Source organism: Trifolium pratense, linkage group LG6 (assembly GCF_020283565.1).
Source record: "Trifolium pratense cultivar HEN17-A07 linkage group LG6, ARS_RC_1.1, whole genome shotgun sequence".
Taxonomy (NCBI): domain Eukaryota; kingdom Viridiplantae; phylum Streptophyta; class Magnoliopsida; order Fabales; family Fabaceae; genus Trifolium; species Trifolium pratense.
This window is the reverse complement of record NC_060064.1, coordinates 5026084-5044739: the sequence shown is the minus strand read 5'-3', so window position 1 is coordinate 5044739 and position 18656 is coordinate 5026084. Positions and strand designations below refer to the sequence as shown.

General features: G+C 32.5%; 2 protein-coding genes and 2 pseudogenes across 2 annotated transcripts; 1 reads left to right on the top strand and 3 right to left on the bottom strand.

Annotated features, from left to right (window-relative positions):
- Nucleotides 1-1407: 1407 nt before the first annotated feature.
- LOC123890266 lies at nucleotides 1408-5246 on the bottom strand (annotated as a pseudogene).
- Nucleotides 5247-9394: 4148 nt separating this feature from the next.
- On the bottom strand, nucleotides 9395-10451 carry LOC123889165 (MATH domain and coiled-coil domain-containing protein At3g58410-like). Its single transcript, XM_045938386.1, has 3 exons — nucleotides 10330-10451; nucleotides 10094-10254; nucleotides 9395-9999 (listed from the first exon to the last, which is right to left on the bottom strand). The coding sequence occupies exons 1-3, from the start codon at nucleotides 10449-10451 to the stop codon at nucleotides 9395-9397; spliced, it is 888 nt and encodes a 295-aa protein (XP_045794342.1).
- Nucleotides 10452-11789: 1338 nt separating this feature from the next.
- Nucleotides 11790-13305, bottom strand: LOC123889164 (MATH domain and coiled-coil domain-containing protein At3g58370-like). The gene is made up of 4 exons (XM_045938385.1): nucleotides 13178-13305; nucleotides 12912-13099; nucleotides 12274-12580; nucleotides 11790-12168 (listed from the first exon to the last, which is right to left on the bottom strand). Exons 1-4 carry the CDS (start codon nucleotides 13300-13302, stop codon nucleotides 11790-11792), a joined length of 999 nt encoding a protein of 332 aa, XP_045794341.1. The 5' UTR covers nucleotides 13303-13305.
- Nucleotides 13306-15578: 2273 nt separating this feature from the next.
- On the top strand, nucleotides 15579-17741 carry LOC123889162 (annotated as a pseudogene).
- Nucleotides 17742-18656: the final 915 nt, after the last annotated feature.

The window sequence follows — 18656 nt, the reverse complement described above, 5'->3', positions numbered from 1 at the left end:
ATACATAGCTATTTATATATAAAAATAATTTTGGTGTTGAGTATCGTAAGAAGCAGCAGAAGTTAAGATTATAATTAAGCAATCTATTTCCCGAAGAGTTGACACAACTTACTAAAAACAGAGTAAATACAGATTACTCTGTTTTTATTGGCATTTATTCTTTTTGCCAACGAGAAGGCCAAAAGTCTTTCTAATTGAACTTATCCAAAAAAATAGTAGTTTTATAATTTGACTCCGTTTGAGAAGATAGATAGGCTGACTTATAAATTCATTTGATTAAAAAAAGAATTGTTTGGTAACTGTTTTTCAAAAAGAGTTTATAGCTTATTTTACTAACTTATTTCTTACTTTTCAAATGCTATTTCAAATAGTTTATTAGCTTGTAGCTTATCATTTTTTCTTCCCCTGCCGATTAAATATTAATTAAACATATTTTTTTATGTTATTTCATACTTATAAGTTAGTACAATCGCTAATTTTATTAAACATTACAAATTCAATCAGCTAGCTTATTGGCTATAAGTTCATCCGTTATATGCTAACTTATCAGCTATCCATTATTTTTTACCAAACATAGCCTTTGTCTTTTATATAAGAGATAGCATGAGTTAACATGTAATTGGTTTATATTATGAATCAAATTCATTAACTTTTATCGACTTATCAAATGTCTCTTATAAAAAAATTGGAGTAATAGAATTGTTTGTGTTAGTATACCCCTCAAATGCACCAGCAAACTAGAATCACCACCACGAGAATAAGAATACCCGATAGGATGAGAGAGGCAAGGATCAACCACATATAGAACAAAACAACAAGAAGACCTCCAATCCGCCTGGCCCATCGAGACCCTAACACGACACAAACAAAAGATAATTTCTCTTTAGGCCTCCCATATTTGCTCTTTAGTGGAATTGCATGTTCATTGTTTTTGTGACTAAAAGTACTTTCTAATTGCCTTACAAGTTCACTGGCATGTAAAATATTGTAGGTCTTGAGTAAAAGCATGAATTCTATGATAAAGGGGAAGAAAATGGGGCAAAATTATATTATGAAGTTAAACTACACTCTAATTGCAAGTGTTTTAGTTAGAAGATCAATGCGAATACTATATAGATGTAGTAATATGTTATGCAGAGATCAAAACGATTTCACAATTTGAAAACATTCATGGGCCATCTCAATTTCAAAAAGATACATCAATAATGAAATGAAAATATGCTTTTGCTAACATAGCTTGGACTCGGTAAATATGAAATGAAACTTCTTAGCCAAAAAGCAACAATAGGAAATAAGGTATGGTATTGGTATGTTAAACAGATCAGAAAACACATTTTAACATAATACTTCTAAAGATAACACTTTGATGACATTAAAATCAATCAATAATTAGCATTGGGTCTGTATTTATGGTCTCCAACTCTGACATCCACATCCCAATTCAGAATCCAAATCTCTCATTTCGTAGCCTTTTGCTTTCAACAAGTCTCTTTCTCTGTCAAGATTTACTTCATCAGCAGCAAATTTTACCTTTAGCCTCTCCGTTTCCAGTTCTAGAGCTACAATATTCTCCTTCAACTTATCTAACTGCAAAGCTTTCTCCACATAACCTTTCATTCCTAAAGCATATTGAACTTGTGGCTCTACCCAAGTAACATCAAATTGAAATTTCTGAAGTTCATCCCATAAAACTTGAAGATCCTTACAAGCTTGGTCATTCATGTCTTTCACTTTTCTAGTCTTAAGGAAATAAAGAACTTTCCCTAATGCAGCAAACACCAAGTCTTTATCATTTTCTTTAGTATGTTCAATACAAACTGGTGAAGAAACTGGTAAAAGAGTATCAAGACTTGGGACTTCCACTTTCATTTGCCCAGTTTGACTTCCAAGTGATGTAGTTAAGTTCAATGTTTGGTTTACTCGTTTCTCAAGTATTGACTTACGGACAAAAACTTCTGCACCGACAATACAAGCATCCTTTTGGAGAAACCCCTTTTCACGGAGCTTAGTTAAACTCATGAAAGATGCAAATCCCCAGTTAACATCCTTTGCATTGAAATCATTATTGCTTTCTGCCAAAATCATGTATCACATTATGAACATATATAAAACTCAGATAAAGGAATACATATATGAAATACTCTTTACAGCATATGTCAGAATTATATATATTCGGTCGAATCTTTGAAATGTAAACATATTGTCTTGACTCTATTTTCAAACATTAAAAATATATTGATGTATAATCCGTTAAACTGTATAATTATTGATGTACTTAAATATTGAAAATATATTTAAAATCATTAAGAAAAGAGGGGAAGTAAAAAAAACCTTTTGTGATTGTCATGTTGTTATTGAGCTGATTGAAAACAAGCAACTTAAATTTGATATCTCTGCTCCATCCCTCAATACCTCCCAAAGAAAATCTCCAATTGGATCTGAAATTGACAGGTTAGTGTGAGCTTATCCATGCAGTTGAGTTCGATATATATTATACAGCACTTGACCATAATTGTCAACACTTCCAAATAGAATTGTCGAGGGTTCAAAAAAAATTGACAAGACTCCATTTAACTAGAACATCGACCCGTGCGGTGCACGTGTCTGATATATATATATATATATATATATATAATGATTAAATAAGATATGATAATTCCAATAATGTAAGGTATATGAAAAAAGTTGAGTAACATTAAACGATAGTTCAACAATAATTTTGGATAAATATTCATACAAAGAAAATTATGTTATATTACGGAAGACTTCCTTATAGATCACATTCGAAGTCTTAGTCGTATCTTCACTGTCGTCATCGATGATCAATATTTTTAATCCTTTTCTAAAAGTAACTCTTGAAATTGCAACATACAACTGACAATGTGAAAACACTGGCGACGAAAGATATATCCCAACATGCTTTAAAAATTGTCCATGACTCTTATTAATAGTCATCTCAAAATAAATCATTATAGAAAATTGTCTCCGTTGAAATTTAAAAGGATTTCTCACGTCAGATGGTGTCAGAGAAAATCTAGGTATGAAAACCTGATCACCAATATTACTTCCTGAAATAATTTTTCCTTCAAGAGCACGTTTTCCCAATCTCGTAATAATAAGTCTTGTTCCTTTGCATAATCCTAATTTTTGATTCAAATTCCTTAATAGCATAACTGGAACTCCAACTTTAAGTCTCAACTTGTGATTTGGAAGTCCCGATGTAGAAATCGTGTTCAAAAATTCGGGAGTATGAACATCATCCACTGTTTGATCGTCTACATTTTGTGTGAGTGAAGTATCATAGCTCAAATATGTTTTTTCTTCACCAGGAATTAAATCCAACATATAATAATTTATTTTGTCGACTATTAAATTTTTAGGAGCTAGTATAGCTCTATTTTGGAAATACATTATATCATTCATGTTTTGTAAAAGTTGGGGATATGTGCTTTCAACGATAAAAGCAAGAGGATCACCTGAATTTGGAATCAATAAATCTGATGGAATGTCAAGTTTTAAATCATTGTCGTTGTCATCTCCAATTTCTCCATCGCCAACACCTAAAACCCATTCAGAAAACAATCGTCTTTGTTCAACGTCTGCACTCGAAGCACCACCGAGAAGCCTCATGTTTTTACTCAATGTTAAAACTTCACAAAAATTCCAAAGAACCGAAGAATTAATAGTAGCATGAACAACTTCTGGCCTTGTACCTTTTGGTATTATTGGTAGAATTTGTCTAAAATCTTCGCCAAAAACAACAACTTTTCCACCGAAGGAAATGTGTTTAATTTTTTCATCAACAGACTTAAGAATATATTTTAAAGTTCGACCAACAGCTTCGAAATAGTGTTTGTGCATCATTGGTGCTTCATCCCATATAATGAGCTTTGCTTTTTGTATTAATAGCGCCAAAGGGCTTTTAGGAACTATGGTACATGTTGAAAACTCATCAACATTTAGAGGAATACAAAACCTTGAATGTGTTGTTCTACCGCCAGGTATAAGCAATGCAGCGATCCCACTTGAGGCAATTGTTAAAACTATCTCACCTTTTGAGCGTAATGCTTAGAAGAATACAAAACCTTGAATGTGCTGTTCTACCGCCAGGTATAAGCAATGCAGCGATCCCACTTGAGGCAACTGTTAAAACTATCTCACCTTTTGAGCGTTATGCGGCTGACATGGCCCTCCAGATAAATGTCTTCCATGTACCGCCATAACCATAAAGAAAAAACACATCAGGTTTGTTTTCGTTAACTCTTGTCATGATTGTGTCATACACTTACGTTGCTCTGAAGTCATAGTTGACATCAATCTAACATGTTCCTCGACTAATGATTGTCTGTTATAATTCAATTCGTCGTGTATTAAACTATTTTGTATATCAGGAACTAATGATGTGTCTGCTCTAAGCATTGGGGGATAATCTTTTAAACTCTTCACACAACTACGTAACATCATCTCAATATCTGCTAGTGCATATTGTATCAATTGATCATCGGTTAATATTAAATCTACATTGTTAAAATCAAAATAATGAATGTGATTTGACATGACTATGGTTGTGTTTGATTGTATTGGAAAAAAAAATTGATTTAGCAGAATTGAGTTTGATAATAACTTTCCAAAACACACATGATAATAACTTTCCAAATCTCACATGATAATTATTCTCTAAATTTATGATCCGATAGAAAAAAAATCATTGATCAGGAAAGACATAAAAATATTTCGTGATGAATAATATAATCAACAATAATTTTGACATGATTTGCGTCAAAAAATAATTTTGATATGATATACTTTTAAAATTGATGATGTTTATCAATTATTGCACATAATTTTAATCACAATTGGTATATTTGCCATAGTGGTTGGAAATATTGCCTTGCATTAAAAGGTTGCGGGTTCGAATCTTAGTCAAGACAAAATTATATTATTAAAAAGATGAATCGGAGGTTCACTAGAAAGTATAAAACATAAAAATAGAATTGTCAAGACATAAAGATTTTAAACCCTCAGACATATTGGCAGTTTGCATAGCCTCCAAAAAAAATTGATATCTCTACATCTTTATTCTTGTTCCCCTTTGGGAAATGTGAATTCATTCAAATAACGTACCATGGATAGCCGCAAAGGATGAAAGGTTCGGAGCATATCTTCTCGGCATTCAAGCGAGAGAAGTTTTCAATCTTCCATGTGAACTTCTCAAATATCTCAGTACTCGCTTCTTGAGGCTCCATTTCTACAATCTCTGCAAGAATACCAAGTGATTTTGGATTGCAGACTTCATAAAAAAGTATTTAAAAAACAACCGAGGAAAATGCAAAGCCAAAAGAGCCCTTACTCGTCACACAAGATCAATAGAAGAAAGTAATGGGAGCCCTGTGTGGCTGTGTACTCAGTTACTTATCTTTTATATTATAAGTTTGTATACACAAGCAAACTCTAAACCCTAATTTGTTTTCCTTGTTTTCCCTCCATTTTATCTTGCAATTTTTATTAAAAAATAATACAATTTTGTCTTGACTAGAATTCGAACCCGCAACCCTTCAATGCAAGGCAATATTTCCAACCATTATGACAAGTATACCAATTGTAATTAAAATTATGTGCAATAATTGATAAGCACCATCAATTTTAAAAGTATAACATATCAAAATTATTGTTGACTATATTATTCATCACGAAATATTTTTATGTCTTTCCTGATCAATGATTTTTTTTCTACCGGATCATAAATTTAGAGAATAATTATCATGTGAAATTTGGAAAATTATTATCACGTGTAATTTGGAAAGTTATTATCAAACTCAATTCTACTAAATCAATTTTTTTGCAATACAACCAAACACAACCATAGTCATGTCACTAATCACATTCATTATTTTGTTTTTAATATTGCAGATTTAATATTAACTGATGATCAATTGATATAATATGCACTAGCAGACCAATTGTGATTTAAATTATGTCCACAAAGTGTTAAGCTCCATCAACTTTCATAAGAAAGATTTCATACGACAATTAAGCACCATCAATTTTCATTGCACAATTTAAACAATTAAAAACCGATAATCTCTTATATTATAAGCTTGCTAACATAAGCTAACCCTAAACCAAATTTTTTTTCCCCTCATTTTCTCTTTCTTTTTATTGCAGCTTTATATTAAAAATATACAGATTTGTCATCGAACCTGCATCTCTTACTTACAATAAAACCTTTCAACCGCTAAAACATGTGCTTCAATTATGAAAGAATTTAGGAATCCTAATATGTTAACCCTGTTTTCAATAAATTTGAACGGCGGAATTAATCACAATTTTTTTTTGAACAAGGAATTAATCACAATTTTTATTTATTTATGGATGTCTACTTAAGTTTATGTTCTTGATTACGTCTTTAATTTTTTTTTTAACCTTTAATTATCATCAATTTTTTAACCTTTAGTTATCATCAATTTTTTTTTTAATAAGTAAACAAAACGATGGGGTTCAAAAATTATTTAAAAAATATATAAAATATAAAATAAGCACATAAACAAATATAGAATAATTAGTCCATGAAATTCCCTATACTACTCTTATTGAAAATGCTCTTAGAATTTTTTTATTTTATTTTTTATTGTTACATATTACACCTAATTAGACTCATGCACCGCATGGGTCATAGTTCTAGTATATGGAAATGGAAAAATTAAATTACTAGTGACATTTTTTTTAACGGATTTGAACCTAGGACCTTATACATCTTAACACATTTAATCCTGAACTCAAATCAGTTGAGCTACCCACCCCATCTCAAAAGATTTGTGACATTAAACACAATAAAGATCAAAATTTGTCTACACAAGAATATAACCTCCAAACCCTTGCCCACAAAGTCAAGTTTAAAATACTGAGCACATAGCATAAAAATTGAAAGACCGGTATAAGATCAGTATATAAGAAATGAAAGCACTGAACAAGTATATATAGTATTAGAATTTAGAATTACCAGTAATAAGAGCAACCTAGCTTAGCTTCTGACTTCTGAGGACGGCACAACTTCTGACATACAGACTTATATAGGGAAACATAAATTGCGATTTTCCTTCACTTTGTAAGTAAGTTTAGTTTTTTTTTTTTTTTTGTTTTTTTTTTTATAATAAATAAGTTTATTTTATGTACCAAAAATCAACAAATAATAAATAAGTTAAGTTTATGTACCAAAAAAAAATTGTGTTAATTTAATTATATTTGTTGGTTTTAAATTTTGACTTAAATGCAGTTTTTTTTTTTACCCCAGTTTAATCTAGTTTAAATGCAGTTTTAGTTTCCCTATTTTACTAAATCCGCAATTTTAGTCCCCTATTTTAAAAATTGGTAACATTTGGTCCCTTTTACTTTTTTGTTTTTGAAGCAGCATTTGGTCCTTTTACTTTGGCATTCAATTTTGATGATGTTTATATAAAGCTAGAAAACCTATTATTTGAGAGTAGCTTCTCATTTAAACTTTTTTCTGATTATTTTTAGATTCTATTTTTTTTAAAAAAAACTATGTAACAACTTATACAATATTTTTAAGAGTTTAATTGTTGTGCACCATCGGTGTAAAAACTTTTTACACATACATTCAATGACGCGTTGCCACATCATTTAATGAATGTGACACATCATGTGTTTTTAATTACCATACATGATGTGTCGGAATATTATTGTACGTATGTGCAAAATAACTTTAGACCGACGGTGCATATAAATTAAATTCTATTTTTAAAATTAATTATTTTTATAAAAAAAATGATTTTTTCTTAAAAAAAAAAACTGTCACACAAACCAAATCTATGTCATTCTAACAAAATAAAAATAAAAGGCAACCTATTTTACGGCTTAGTGGTCATCTTACAAGAAAAGCCAACCTTGTAAATTAGCTCAATGTTTTTTTCTACGTTCATTCGTTAGTTCTTTTGTTGATTTTTTATGTTTGAAAAATATTTTCTAAAATTCGGCAACCGATCGAAGACGTTTCGCGGTACTGCTAGAATTGTGCAAAGCAGACAATCAACCGCGTCACCGCGATGTCCCTAGATGAAATAGCCCAGTTCAACTGCACCGATTGAATACTTCACCGTAATGATTGGAAAGGAAACACTTTTTTGAATGGTACAACAAATATCACTCGAATCGTATTGATACAACAATATCAATCGAACATTCTTATTAAAATCGTGGCGGAATTTGATTGTTGACCGATTGGAATTAGCTAGTGATGAGTCAGCATGATCAAGACCTTAATCACGTAATTGACCGTTAACCAGTGTTAATTAACCAATAAAAAATTGATTAATTTTGTGACTAAAAAATAACACATCACCTATGCCCAAGCCCAGACAGACGCCAGCGCAACGTGATGGTCGACATGGTGTACGGAGTCCCCTGTTTACAAAACTAGGTACCCCTTGGGGCACACCCCAATAGTCACTTTTGGATAAATAAACACTACTAAGGAGAGTGTTCTTATCATTGTGAGACTTTTTTTCCACTTTTTTCAAGTCACACTTCATTAGTTTCAAGTCCTACAAGACCAATGTATTTATTCCTTTTCATTTCCAATCACAATGTTTCCACATTAAATTAACATAGACGAGTTCATTTTCCAACATCTTTTAATAGACAAATGTTAATAGTAATTTGTTAGTAGGATAGGAAAATGTTTCAGCATAGATTAAATCATCGACCTTCTGCATATAACTCCTTTATTTGTTCTAGCCTAAACGACTGGACTTCTTCAAGAACATCCTTGTTGTTTATTAGTCATTTCAACTCAGCACCATTTTGTAGTGACATTTGCTATTGCTTGAGAGCCAACAGATATTTGATCAAAATTGTCAATACTTCGATGTAGTACATAGAATACTATGCATGTTTCATGCATTTGTGTTTGGATCCATAGCTTGGCTAGCATCCAAAGTCAGGGTTTGTTAAGAAGATGAAAATTGCTGCTTTCACTTGGTCACGCATTAATACATTTAACTAGTTTTCGATGCTAGTTTATTACTATGCTTCTTTTATGCATTTAGCTAGTTTTCAACACACTTTTATTAACATAATAGGGTCTATCAAGAAAGTCTTTCTACATTAGTTACTTAAATTAGGTCTTAAGGACACAAGTAAATATTTTCCTTTAATTAATCCATGCATGCACCGTCATCTTGTTTTGATCTATTATCTTGTTGAATACTCCGTATTTAGATGCATCTGGATTCTGGAGTATTGATTTACTCTGTTGTAATTTATAAAACAAGCACAACAGCGAATTAAAGCAAAGAAGTATGATCTCATCATTGCAAAAATCAGGTCAAAAAACACAGTAGCACTTTTAAAGACATTGCAAACCATTCAAATTTTCCTATATCTGTGGTCTCCAAATCACACATCCCAATTCAGAATCTAAACCTATCTCTTTAAAGCCTTTTGCATTCAACGAGTCTCTTTCTACGTCAATATTTAGCTCCGCTGCAACTAATTTCTCCTTTAGCCTCTCCATTTCAAGCTCTAGAACTGTCATATTCTGCTTCAACTTTTCAGCCTCAAGAACTTTCTCCACATAACTTTTCATTCCCAAAGCAGATTGAACATGCAGCTCTAGCCAAGTGACATCAAATTGAAATTTCTTAAGTTCATCCCATAAAACTTGAAGTTCCTTACAAACTTGTTCATTCATGTCTTTCACTTTTCTTGTCTTAAAGAAATGAATAACTCTCCCCAATGCAGCATACCCCGACTCTGCATCATCTTGTTTTGTAGGTTCAATAGAAACTGCTGAAACAGTTAAGCTATCTGCTTGATTTACTAGCTTCTCGCGGCTTGAAGTAGAAACAAAAATTTCTGCTCCGACGATACAAGCATCCTCCACAATAAACCCCATCTGAGGATCATTAAGGTCGTCTAACTCCATGAAATCATAGAAACCCCAAGAAGTCTCACTTGCATCGAACACACAGTCACCAAAATCTAGAAAATTCATGTATCAAAGGAGTCAATTTAGTTGTGTAAAGAAATGGTTAGTATTAGCAGTTTTGTGGGACAAAAGAGAAAAAATGGATACCTTCAGAGATTGTCATGTTGGTATTGAGCTGATTGAAAACAAGCAACTTAAATTTGACAACTCTGCTCCATCCCTCAGACATATTAGCAGTTTTTACAGCCTCCACGTATATTTGTAAGTATTCGTCATCTTCGTCCCCCTTTGGATGTAGACGAATTTTCCTAAAACAAAAGACACAAATATAACTCAATATGTCAAATAAATTCTAACATGTGGAATTCAAATATCATACATACCATGGATAGCCGCCTATGACAAAAGTCTCAGAGTAAACCTCATCAGTTTTCAAGCGAGAGAAGTTCTCAATCTTCCATATAAATTTCTCAAACTTTTCAACAATAGATTGTTCTTGCTCCATTTCTCCAAACTCTCTGCTACAACACACACACACACACACAAACACACAAATGCAAAGTTTAAATTAACAGAAATACTATAAAACAGTAAAGCACTAGTGTTACTGTGAATTAAGAACATAATAATACATAGTAAATAATATTCATGGTTTGCACGAGAATAAAAATAGTCAGTACCAATCACACCTAAGAATAAGATTAATGCATATAAGTAATTAATTGCAGCCCTGCTCTCAGCTATATATAGAGACGAGAGAGAGAGAGAGAGAGTCAGAGAGGGATACATATACTGCATTTTTTATTGGCCATTTTAATTTAATTAATGTATTTCATTTATTTTTTGAGTTTGGTGACTTGTGACTACTATTAAATTTAAATCTAGTATAGTACGTACAGAGAATTTCTCCATTCTTAAAGCTACATTAAATTTAAATTGTAATTTGTAGCCAAGCTACCAAGTTCATGAATCTCTTCAATCAATCTCTTTTTTATTTAATGGTAAATATAACAACGAGAAAAAAATGGGGTATTAACCTTCTTAGCAACCGACCATTTCCACAACATATGAATTTAGAGATGCCCGATGTTTATTCTATGAATGGTGTATAAATCTCTTTGATTGTTTTTTTTTTTTTTTGAATGGCAAATAGATAAATATATATATAATGGAGAAACCGGTCAGAATACAGAACATGAGTACCAAGAAATACTCAAAAACAAAATAAAGATAAGAAACACCGAAAAGAACACCATAAAGTAACAAATCACCAAAACCACTCAAAGCAGCCACGAAAAAGGAGAAGGAGAAAAGTCACCTAAGAGCGGGCACCCCAAGAGATAACACTCAGCAGGAGCCAAATACATCCAGACACCGCATCCTCACCTCGCCTTATTAGACCAGCACAAGAGAGGTTGCACCTCTCATTCATAGAAAGAACAGGGGCTATCAGGATTTTTACCTATAAACCATTTTCAAGAGGAGAGTTTCACCCTATCCGTAAGATTATCAATCGTTGAAGATCCACCGGCAAAGGTAATATCATTCCAACGGTAATATCAAAAACATATCAAACGATTTTAGATTTTTATACAATTCAACATAGATGATCTATACGATATAAGCTTTCAATCCAACAGTGGATTTTGTAAAATTTGTATTCGTTAAAGCGTTATTGAGCGGTGTAACATTACTCAAATGTTACACCGGTGTAATTTGATCCCTCCCCATATATATATATATATTATGAAATTTCTAACCCGAAAATTAGCAAAGGAAATAAAGTAACCACAATCTGATCGGAAAAACTCAGAATTCATTGAAATCAATCCATAAATGGCTTTTAACTTCCAGACCCCAATTCAGAATCCAAATCTCTTTCTTTAATGTCTTTTGCTTTCAACAAGTCTCTTTCTACGTCAAGACTTACCTCAGCGGCAGCCAATTTTGCTTTTAGTCTATCGGCTTCGAGTTCTATAACTACAATATTTTCCTTCAAATTTTCAACCTGTAGAGCTTTCTCCACAAAACTTTTCATTCCTAAAGCAGATTGAACTTGTGGCTCTAGCCAAGTAAGATCAATTTTAAATTTCTTAAGCTCATCCCAAAAAATTTGAAGTTCCTTACAAGCTTGATCATTCATGTCTTTCACTTTCCTAGTCTTAAGGAAATAAAGAACTCTCCCCAGTGCAGCAAACACCAAATCATTAAACTTGCGACTTCTCTTATGTGGACGCTCAATGAGTGAAGGTGTATCAGAACATACTTCCTCTAATTGTCCTACAGTACTAAAATGCATAAGTTCTTCAATTGAGGGTGAGAACAACTCTGCATCAATATGTGTAGAAACTGGTGAAATAGTTTCAAGTTTTGGGTCTTGAACTTCTGGATTTGGCATTGGGACTTCCACTTCCACATCCCCATTTTGATTTCCAGATGCTACGGAAATGGTAAAGCTAGCTGCACGATTCATCGGTTTCTCAAGTGTTGACTTAAACACAAAAACTTCTGCACCAATAATACAAGCATCCTTCACAATAAACCCCATTTCAGGATCATGAAGCTCAGTTAACGTCATAAAAGATGGAAATCCCCAAACTCCTCCCTCGGCTGCATTGAAATCCTGTTTACCTTCTGGCAAAATCATGTATCAAGAGTCAATTTAGTTGCGTGAAATGAAAATGAGAGCATCACATTATGAACATATATAAAACTCATTTAACTCAATTCTAAACAGATAAAGAATATTACTGAAGTCAACAACTGATAAAGATAAGAAAAAAACTTCTAAACAGCATACGGCAAGGGACTCCGATCTCATGTATAATTTTTTTTTTTCACTTTTTAAGCTCATTCAATTATTAACGTATCTGATTCATAATATGGACCAGAACTAAAACAAACCTTGTGTGATTGTCATGTCGGTATTGAGCTGATTGAATATAAGTAAAAAAAAAATGGATACCTTCGGAGATTGTCCTGTTGCTGTTGAGCTGATTGAAAATAACTAACTTATATTTGACATATCTGCTCCATCCCTCAGCCATATTAGTAGTTTTCACAGCCTCCAAATAAATTGATAAGTAGTCATTTTCGTCTTCGTCTACTTCTTCTTTCTTGTACGCGTACCCCTTTGGAAGCAGTTGAATCCTCCTAAAGCAAGCAAGCATAAACAAATAAGAACAAAACATACTACATGTAATAAATTGAGTCTACGAGCATATAACGTACCATGGATAGCCACCAAGGATGAAAGGCTCTGAGTATATCTCATCAACATTCCAGCGAGAGAAATTCTCAATCTTCCACGTGAATTTCTCAAATATCTCGGTATTTGATACTTCTTCACTTTCCATTTCTGAAAACTGTACAAGAACAACAAAAATGTTCATTCGTCATTGTCTCCTTCTATTTCATCACCTTTGATCTCATTACAAACTACCCATACCAGCAAACAAAATTGAACTAGTGTAACGTCGTTTTCATAGATTTGTTGGGTGAGTATTCTTTTGGTAAGATCCCAGCAAGTATGGTTATCGGTTTCGTGATAAATGTTCGAGATTTCCGACGAATGCAACCTTGATTCTAGCTTGTGGTACAGGATCTCAATCTAAGAGACTCGTTGAGAGAAGAAGATGAATAGTTAAAAGAGTAAATTAATAATAAAAAATAAAAAGAAAAAAATATTGGACGGAAAAGATGTGAGAGGAACCAAATTCAATAAAAAAAAAAATAGTGAGGTGGTTTCATATCATTGGAGACTCTGTTCAATAGTGTGATCCTAGTATTACTCTTAGATGATAACGACAAGTAAGTTGTTCAACAAGTTTCGGCTAAATATTAAAAGGAATTAAGGTGTAAAAGATTTGGCATAAGCCCTCTTGTTAATATAAAAATAAATAAAGGTGTAAAAGATCTCGAATTTAAGTCTCAAGTGAAGGAGAAAATACTAAAATTAATAACTAATAACTGTTTTGACTGTTTCGAAAAATAAAATAAAAAAAACGATAAATACTTCAATCATTCTATGAATGTAAAATATGAAGTACACACCCCTTTCTCTTAGGAAAGGAACTAGAGGGTTGAAGTTGAAACAAAAAAAAAAACAGAAAGAAATATGAAGTTCACTAGCATTACGAACTACTAATATAAGAAAATATACTATGAAACTTTTAATCCAAAATTACCACAGGAAATAAAGTTTTTCTTTTTTTTAATGGCCAATAATTTGAATGGCCAATATATAATAGTACATTAAAACTAGAAGATCTTTACAAGCTTTGTCATTAATATCTTTCACTTTTATATTCTTAAGGAAATAAAGAACTCTCCCCAATGCGGCAAACGCCAAATAAGTAAACTTTTGACTTCTATTCCGCGGACGCTCATTGAGTGGAGGAATATCGGAACGTATTTTCTCTAATTGAACTGTAGTACTAAAATCCATAAGTTCTTCAATTGTGGGTGAGAACAACTCTGCATCAGTATGTGTAGAAAATGGTAAAATAGTTTCCAAATTTGGATCTTCCACTTGGATATGCCCATTTTGACTTCCAGATGCTAGGGAATATGTTAGGCTAGCTGCTTGATTCACTGGTTTCTCAAGTGTTGTCTTACAAACAAAAATTTCCGCACCAACAATACAAGCATCCTTCACAAGAAAACCTTTTGATGATCTCGAAGAGTAGATAATTGCATGAAATATTTGATACCCCGTCACTACTACAATTTTGGGTTATTATAGCGCCTATTTAATAGCGCTTTTTAACAAGCGCTGTTAAAAGTTAAAACGGAGCCCCTATAATAGCGTTTTATGAAGAAGCGCTATCAAAGCTTTGAACTTGAAGATGATATAACAACGCTTTTGTTAAAAGCGCTATTAAATCTGTGAATGCGGAACACTACTATAGCACTTTAGGATAAACGCTATTAAACTTTATATCCTATAATAGCGCTTTTGACATAAGCGCTATAATAAAAGAAATTAAAAAATTAAAATTTACTACTAGTTGGGTGTCGAACCTTTGACCTCTTGGTAGGATTTTTTTTTTACCCCTTTGTATTTACTAAATTTTAATAAGAATAACCTCCATCTTGTCTTGCGTAAAAAAAGAATAACCTCCATCTTCTTTCCTCTGCTCCCAAAATCCATCTCCGTTGAACTCAATCTCTTTTCAACCCAGCACCTCAATCTCCGTTGAACCCTAGTTCCTTTGTTTCAACTCAGTACCGCCATCTCCGTTGAACGCCAAATCTCGTGATTTCTCTCCCGACCCAGAAAGAACCCAATGTTGAACCCTAAATTCTTGCTCTTAACACCTCTGTTTCCCTCACTCCCTTCTTCTCGTATGTGTTTTAGGTTTTTCCGAGAAAGGCCAAGAGTCAACATACCTGAAAAGGCTTTGGGGCAATTCGTGTTGCTTTGCAGGAGTTCAAAGTAAATTCAATTTCTCTTTGTAATTTAATTTTTAAGATTAATCTTTAATCTTTTTTGGAATTTTTTTTATTAACTTTGTAGGAAGAGGGTTTAGTGTGAATTTTATTGGGCTAGAATTGAATTTGACCATTGTTTTCCTTTGATCTTAAGTGCTTCATCTGTTAGGTCTATGAGGTTTACACAATTGTCCTGTGAATGCTAGCTCTTTGGTGTAGCCCTAATTTATCAAGAGTAAATTCCATTGATAATATATTCATGGGATGAATTTTTAGAATTGGTGAGTTATCAATTTTTCATATTATATATCTACAATTATTGTAACACAAAATATTAGATACACTAACATTGCAATTTATAGATCGGAGATATTGGAGAGTGGAAACCTAATGGAAGCATGAAAATTATAGATCGGAAGAAGAATATATTTAAGCTTTCACAAGGAGAATATGTTGCTGTTGAAAAGCTGGAGAAAGTTTATGTTAAAGTTTCTGTTATTGAATCAGTAATTCTTCTAGAGCCTTTGAATAGTTTTCAAGATCTATCTTGTAATAATGAATTTATATTCCCTTCAATAAAGGAATTAGTTTAAGATTCTAGGACGAAATGATATGACCCAAACAAGCCAGCACTTGAAGCTTGGGCAGGAAAAAATGATATGAAGATGGAGTTTGGTTCTCTTTGTGAAGATTCTAGGACGAAAAGTTACATTCTTGGAGAGCTCGTAAAAATTGCGAAAGAAAAGAAGGTTCTATTTATTTTTATGCCTCATAATATTTCTCTAATATTCCATGTGAATCATGTTGGTAAAATTTCACATAAATCTGAAATTTTATACACCGTTACACTATTTTCATAATTAACATTGTAGCAAATAAAAGTGTCTGCATCCTAGGTATGTTTAGGTATATATACCCTGAAGATTTATGTTTTATCCTAATTAATGTTCTTTTTGCAGTTGAAAGACTTCGAATTTATTAAAGTTGTTCATATTGATCCAGTTACATTTGACATGGAACGCGATCTTATAGCACCAACATTTAAGAAGAAGATACCCTAGTTGCTTAAACATTACCAGGTAGCCCTTGTGAGCTATAAAATGTTGGTGCTTTTTTCTTTTAAGCTACGGTTAAAACTATTGAAACTAGAACTTTCTTTGTTTTCCTTTGATTTCATCTTTTATTATTTTTCGGTATTAATTTCAAAACTAATCATCGTTGTTGATCATTGGAGGGAGAGAAGAATAGAAGAAAGGATTTATTGGGGCATCACTCTTGCTGCAACCAGAAGGATAAAAGGATGATAAATTGGTCCAATTCCATAAATAATACCCATCTTATTTATTTAAGATTATTTATTTTAGTTGTTTAAGAGCTTAGTAACATGCTAACTTGATTATCTAGTTTTATTTGAAATTTGGTGCAAGGTTGTAATCCACTAGGCACCGAGGTTCGGTAATGATGTGGTCTGTGAATTCGAGAATAAGTCCAAATAGGTATGATTTTTTATTTCTTTCTTTTAATAGTTGTCAATGAGAGCTATTTATCAATCAAATTAGATCTTGGTCTAATGAACATAGGTGTATGAGTTGTTTAGTTATTTCTCTTGATAGGTGTATGTTGCTAGCTTACCTGAATGTAGGTTAGTGACCTTATAAACCGCCGCAGTGTATATATTTACAACAGATATCTATGTTTCTACCTTACCGCGGTGCGTTGTTGGTGTTGCCCGTACACCAATATGGATGGGTTTCTTGGTACTCTTACACCTAATATCTATGAAGCTTTGATAATAAATGATATATGACTTTATTTTTATTTATATTATAAAAGAATAAAAGAATATGGCAGGGCCAATAGATGTTTTTAATTACATGGACTTTGATTTTGTTTGTGTGTGTTATTTAGCTCCTAGGAGGTGTTTTTTCTGGCCATGGATGTGTTTTTTGCTCCAATAATTTTTTTCTGATTAATTTGTGTTTCATGCACTTTTTCAGAGTTGTTGAACTCATTAATAGAATACATGAAACTGAAAAATATGTTTATGAAAACTCTACAGATCTTATATAGATGTGTTTATGATAGTTGTCTTTACGATGACCTTCAAAATTTTGTCAATTAAAGATAGCTCCTTGTGAATTGTTTTGACAGGTAGAGTTTGGAGCTAAGTTTTGGAGACTGTTTAGCTGCATAATCATGTTATTCTCTGATGGATTGGTTTTTCTGATATTGTGTTGCTGCCTCCCTGTGGTGTTTTGTTTGAAGTTCTGGAGGTGTCTTGGTTCCTGTGGTTTTTCAGGGACTTGAAAACACGAGAGGTACTGCTGACTTGGTTTGGAAAATGGCAGAGTGCTTAAGTTAATTTTAGTTTGATTGCTTTGGTGTTCTGAACTCACCTGGTTGCAGGAAATGGGTATGCTGGGAGCTTATTGTGCAGGTTGTTATTATTTGATTAAAGTTGAGGCTCATAGGACCTTTGTATTAGTATATCTTAGCATAAGTTAATTTGTTTTGATGGCGAGAGTTATGTACTCAGTTAGCTTCTTGAGGTCATAGGACCTTTGTATTAGCTAAGTTTGTTTTGGTTGGTTAGAGATGTACTCAAATATTGTTTCAGACCAAATCTAGTATATTTTTCATGTTATATTGAAAGTACTTTTTATCTCTATAAATTAGTTGATGTTATTTACTAGTTTTTAAATTTGAAATTAACTCCAGGTTTACATATTAAAAAATAACTCCCAAGTTTACATATTAAAAAAAAGCTCCAGGTTGAATAATAATAAAAAAAGCTCCAGGTTTGAATTTAAAAAAAAAACGTAAGACTTACAATAGCGTTTCTTTATAAAACGCTGTAAAAGGTTTGGAAAAAAGCATATTTACAATAGCGTTTTATACACGGGCGCTATTAAAGCTAGAACCTTTAATAGCGCTTTATACACGGGCGCTATTAAAGCCGGAACATTTAATAGCGCTTTATACACGGGCGCTATTAAAGCCGGAACATTTAATAGCGCTTTTTCCGTAAACCGCTATTAAATACTGTTGCAAGGGCGCCTTAATCATATATATTATAGCGTTTTATTACTTACAATAGCGTTTTATGAAAGCGCTATAATAGACAACAGACCTATAATAGCGGCAACATCTATAGCGCTTTTAAACGCTATAAAAGCTCAAAATAAGCGCTATAAAATGCATTTTTTGTAGTAGTGCGTTCACGGGAAGATGCATGGAACTCATGGTTAATCTAGCAAATTCATGTATAAAGAGTCAG

Excerpts from the sequence above, each read along its gene's own strand:
- LOC123889165 (XM_045938386.1), bottom strand. The coding sequence starts at position 10,451 with ATGGAGCAAGAACAATCTATTGTTGAAAAGTTTGAGAAATTTATATGG. Across the intron at positions 10,255-10,329 it reads GTCATAGGCGGCTATCCATG|GAAAATTCGTCTACATCCAA; the intron begins GTATGTATGATA and ends CTTTTGTTTTAG. Across the intron at positions 10,000-10,093 it reads CAACATGACAATCTCTGAAG|ATTTTGGTGACTGTGTGTTC; the intron begins GTATCCATTTTT and ends TGAATTTTCTAG.
- LOC123889164 (XM_045938385.1), bottom strand. The coding sequence starts at position 13,302 with ATGGAAAGTGAAGAAGTATCAAATACCGAGATATTTGAGAAATTCACG. Across the intron at positions 13,100-13,177 it reads ATCCTTGGTGGCTATCCATG|GAGGATTCAACTGCTTCCAA; the intron begins GTACGTTATATG and ends TGCTTGCTTTAG. Across the intron at positions 12,581-12,911 it reads CAACAGGACAATCTCCGAAG|AAGGTAAACAGGATTTCAAT; the intron begins GTATCCATTTTT and ends TGATTTTGCCAG.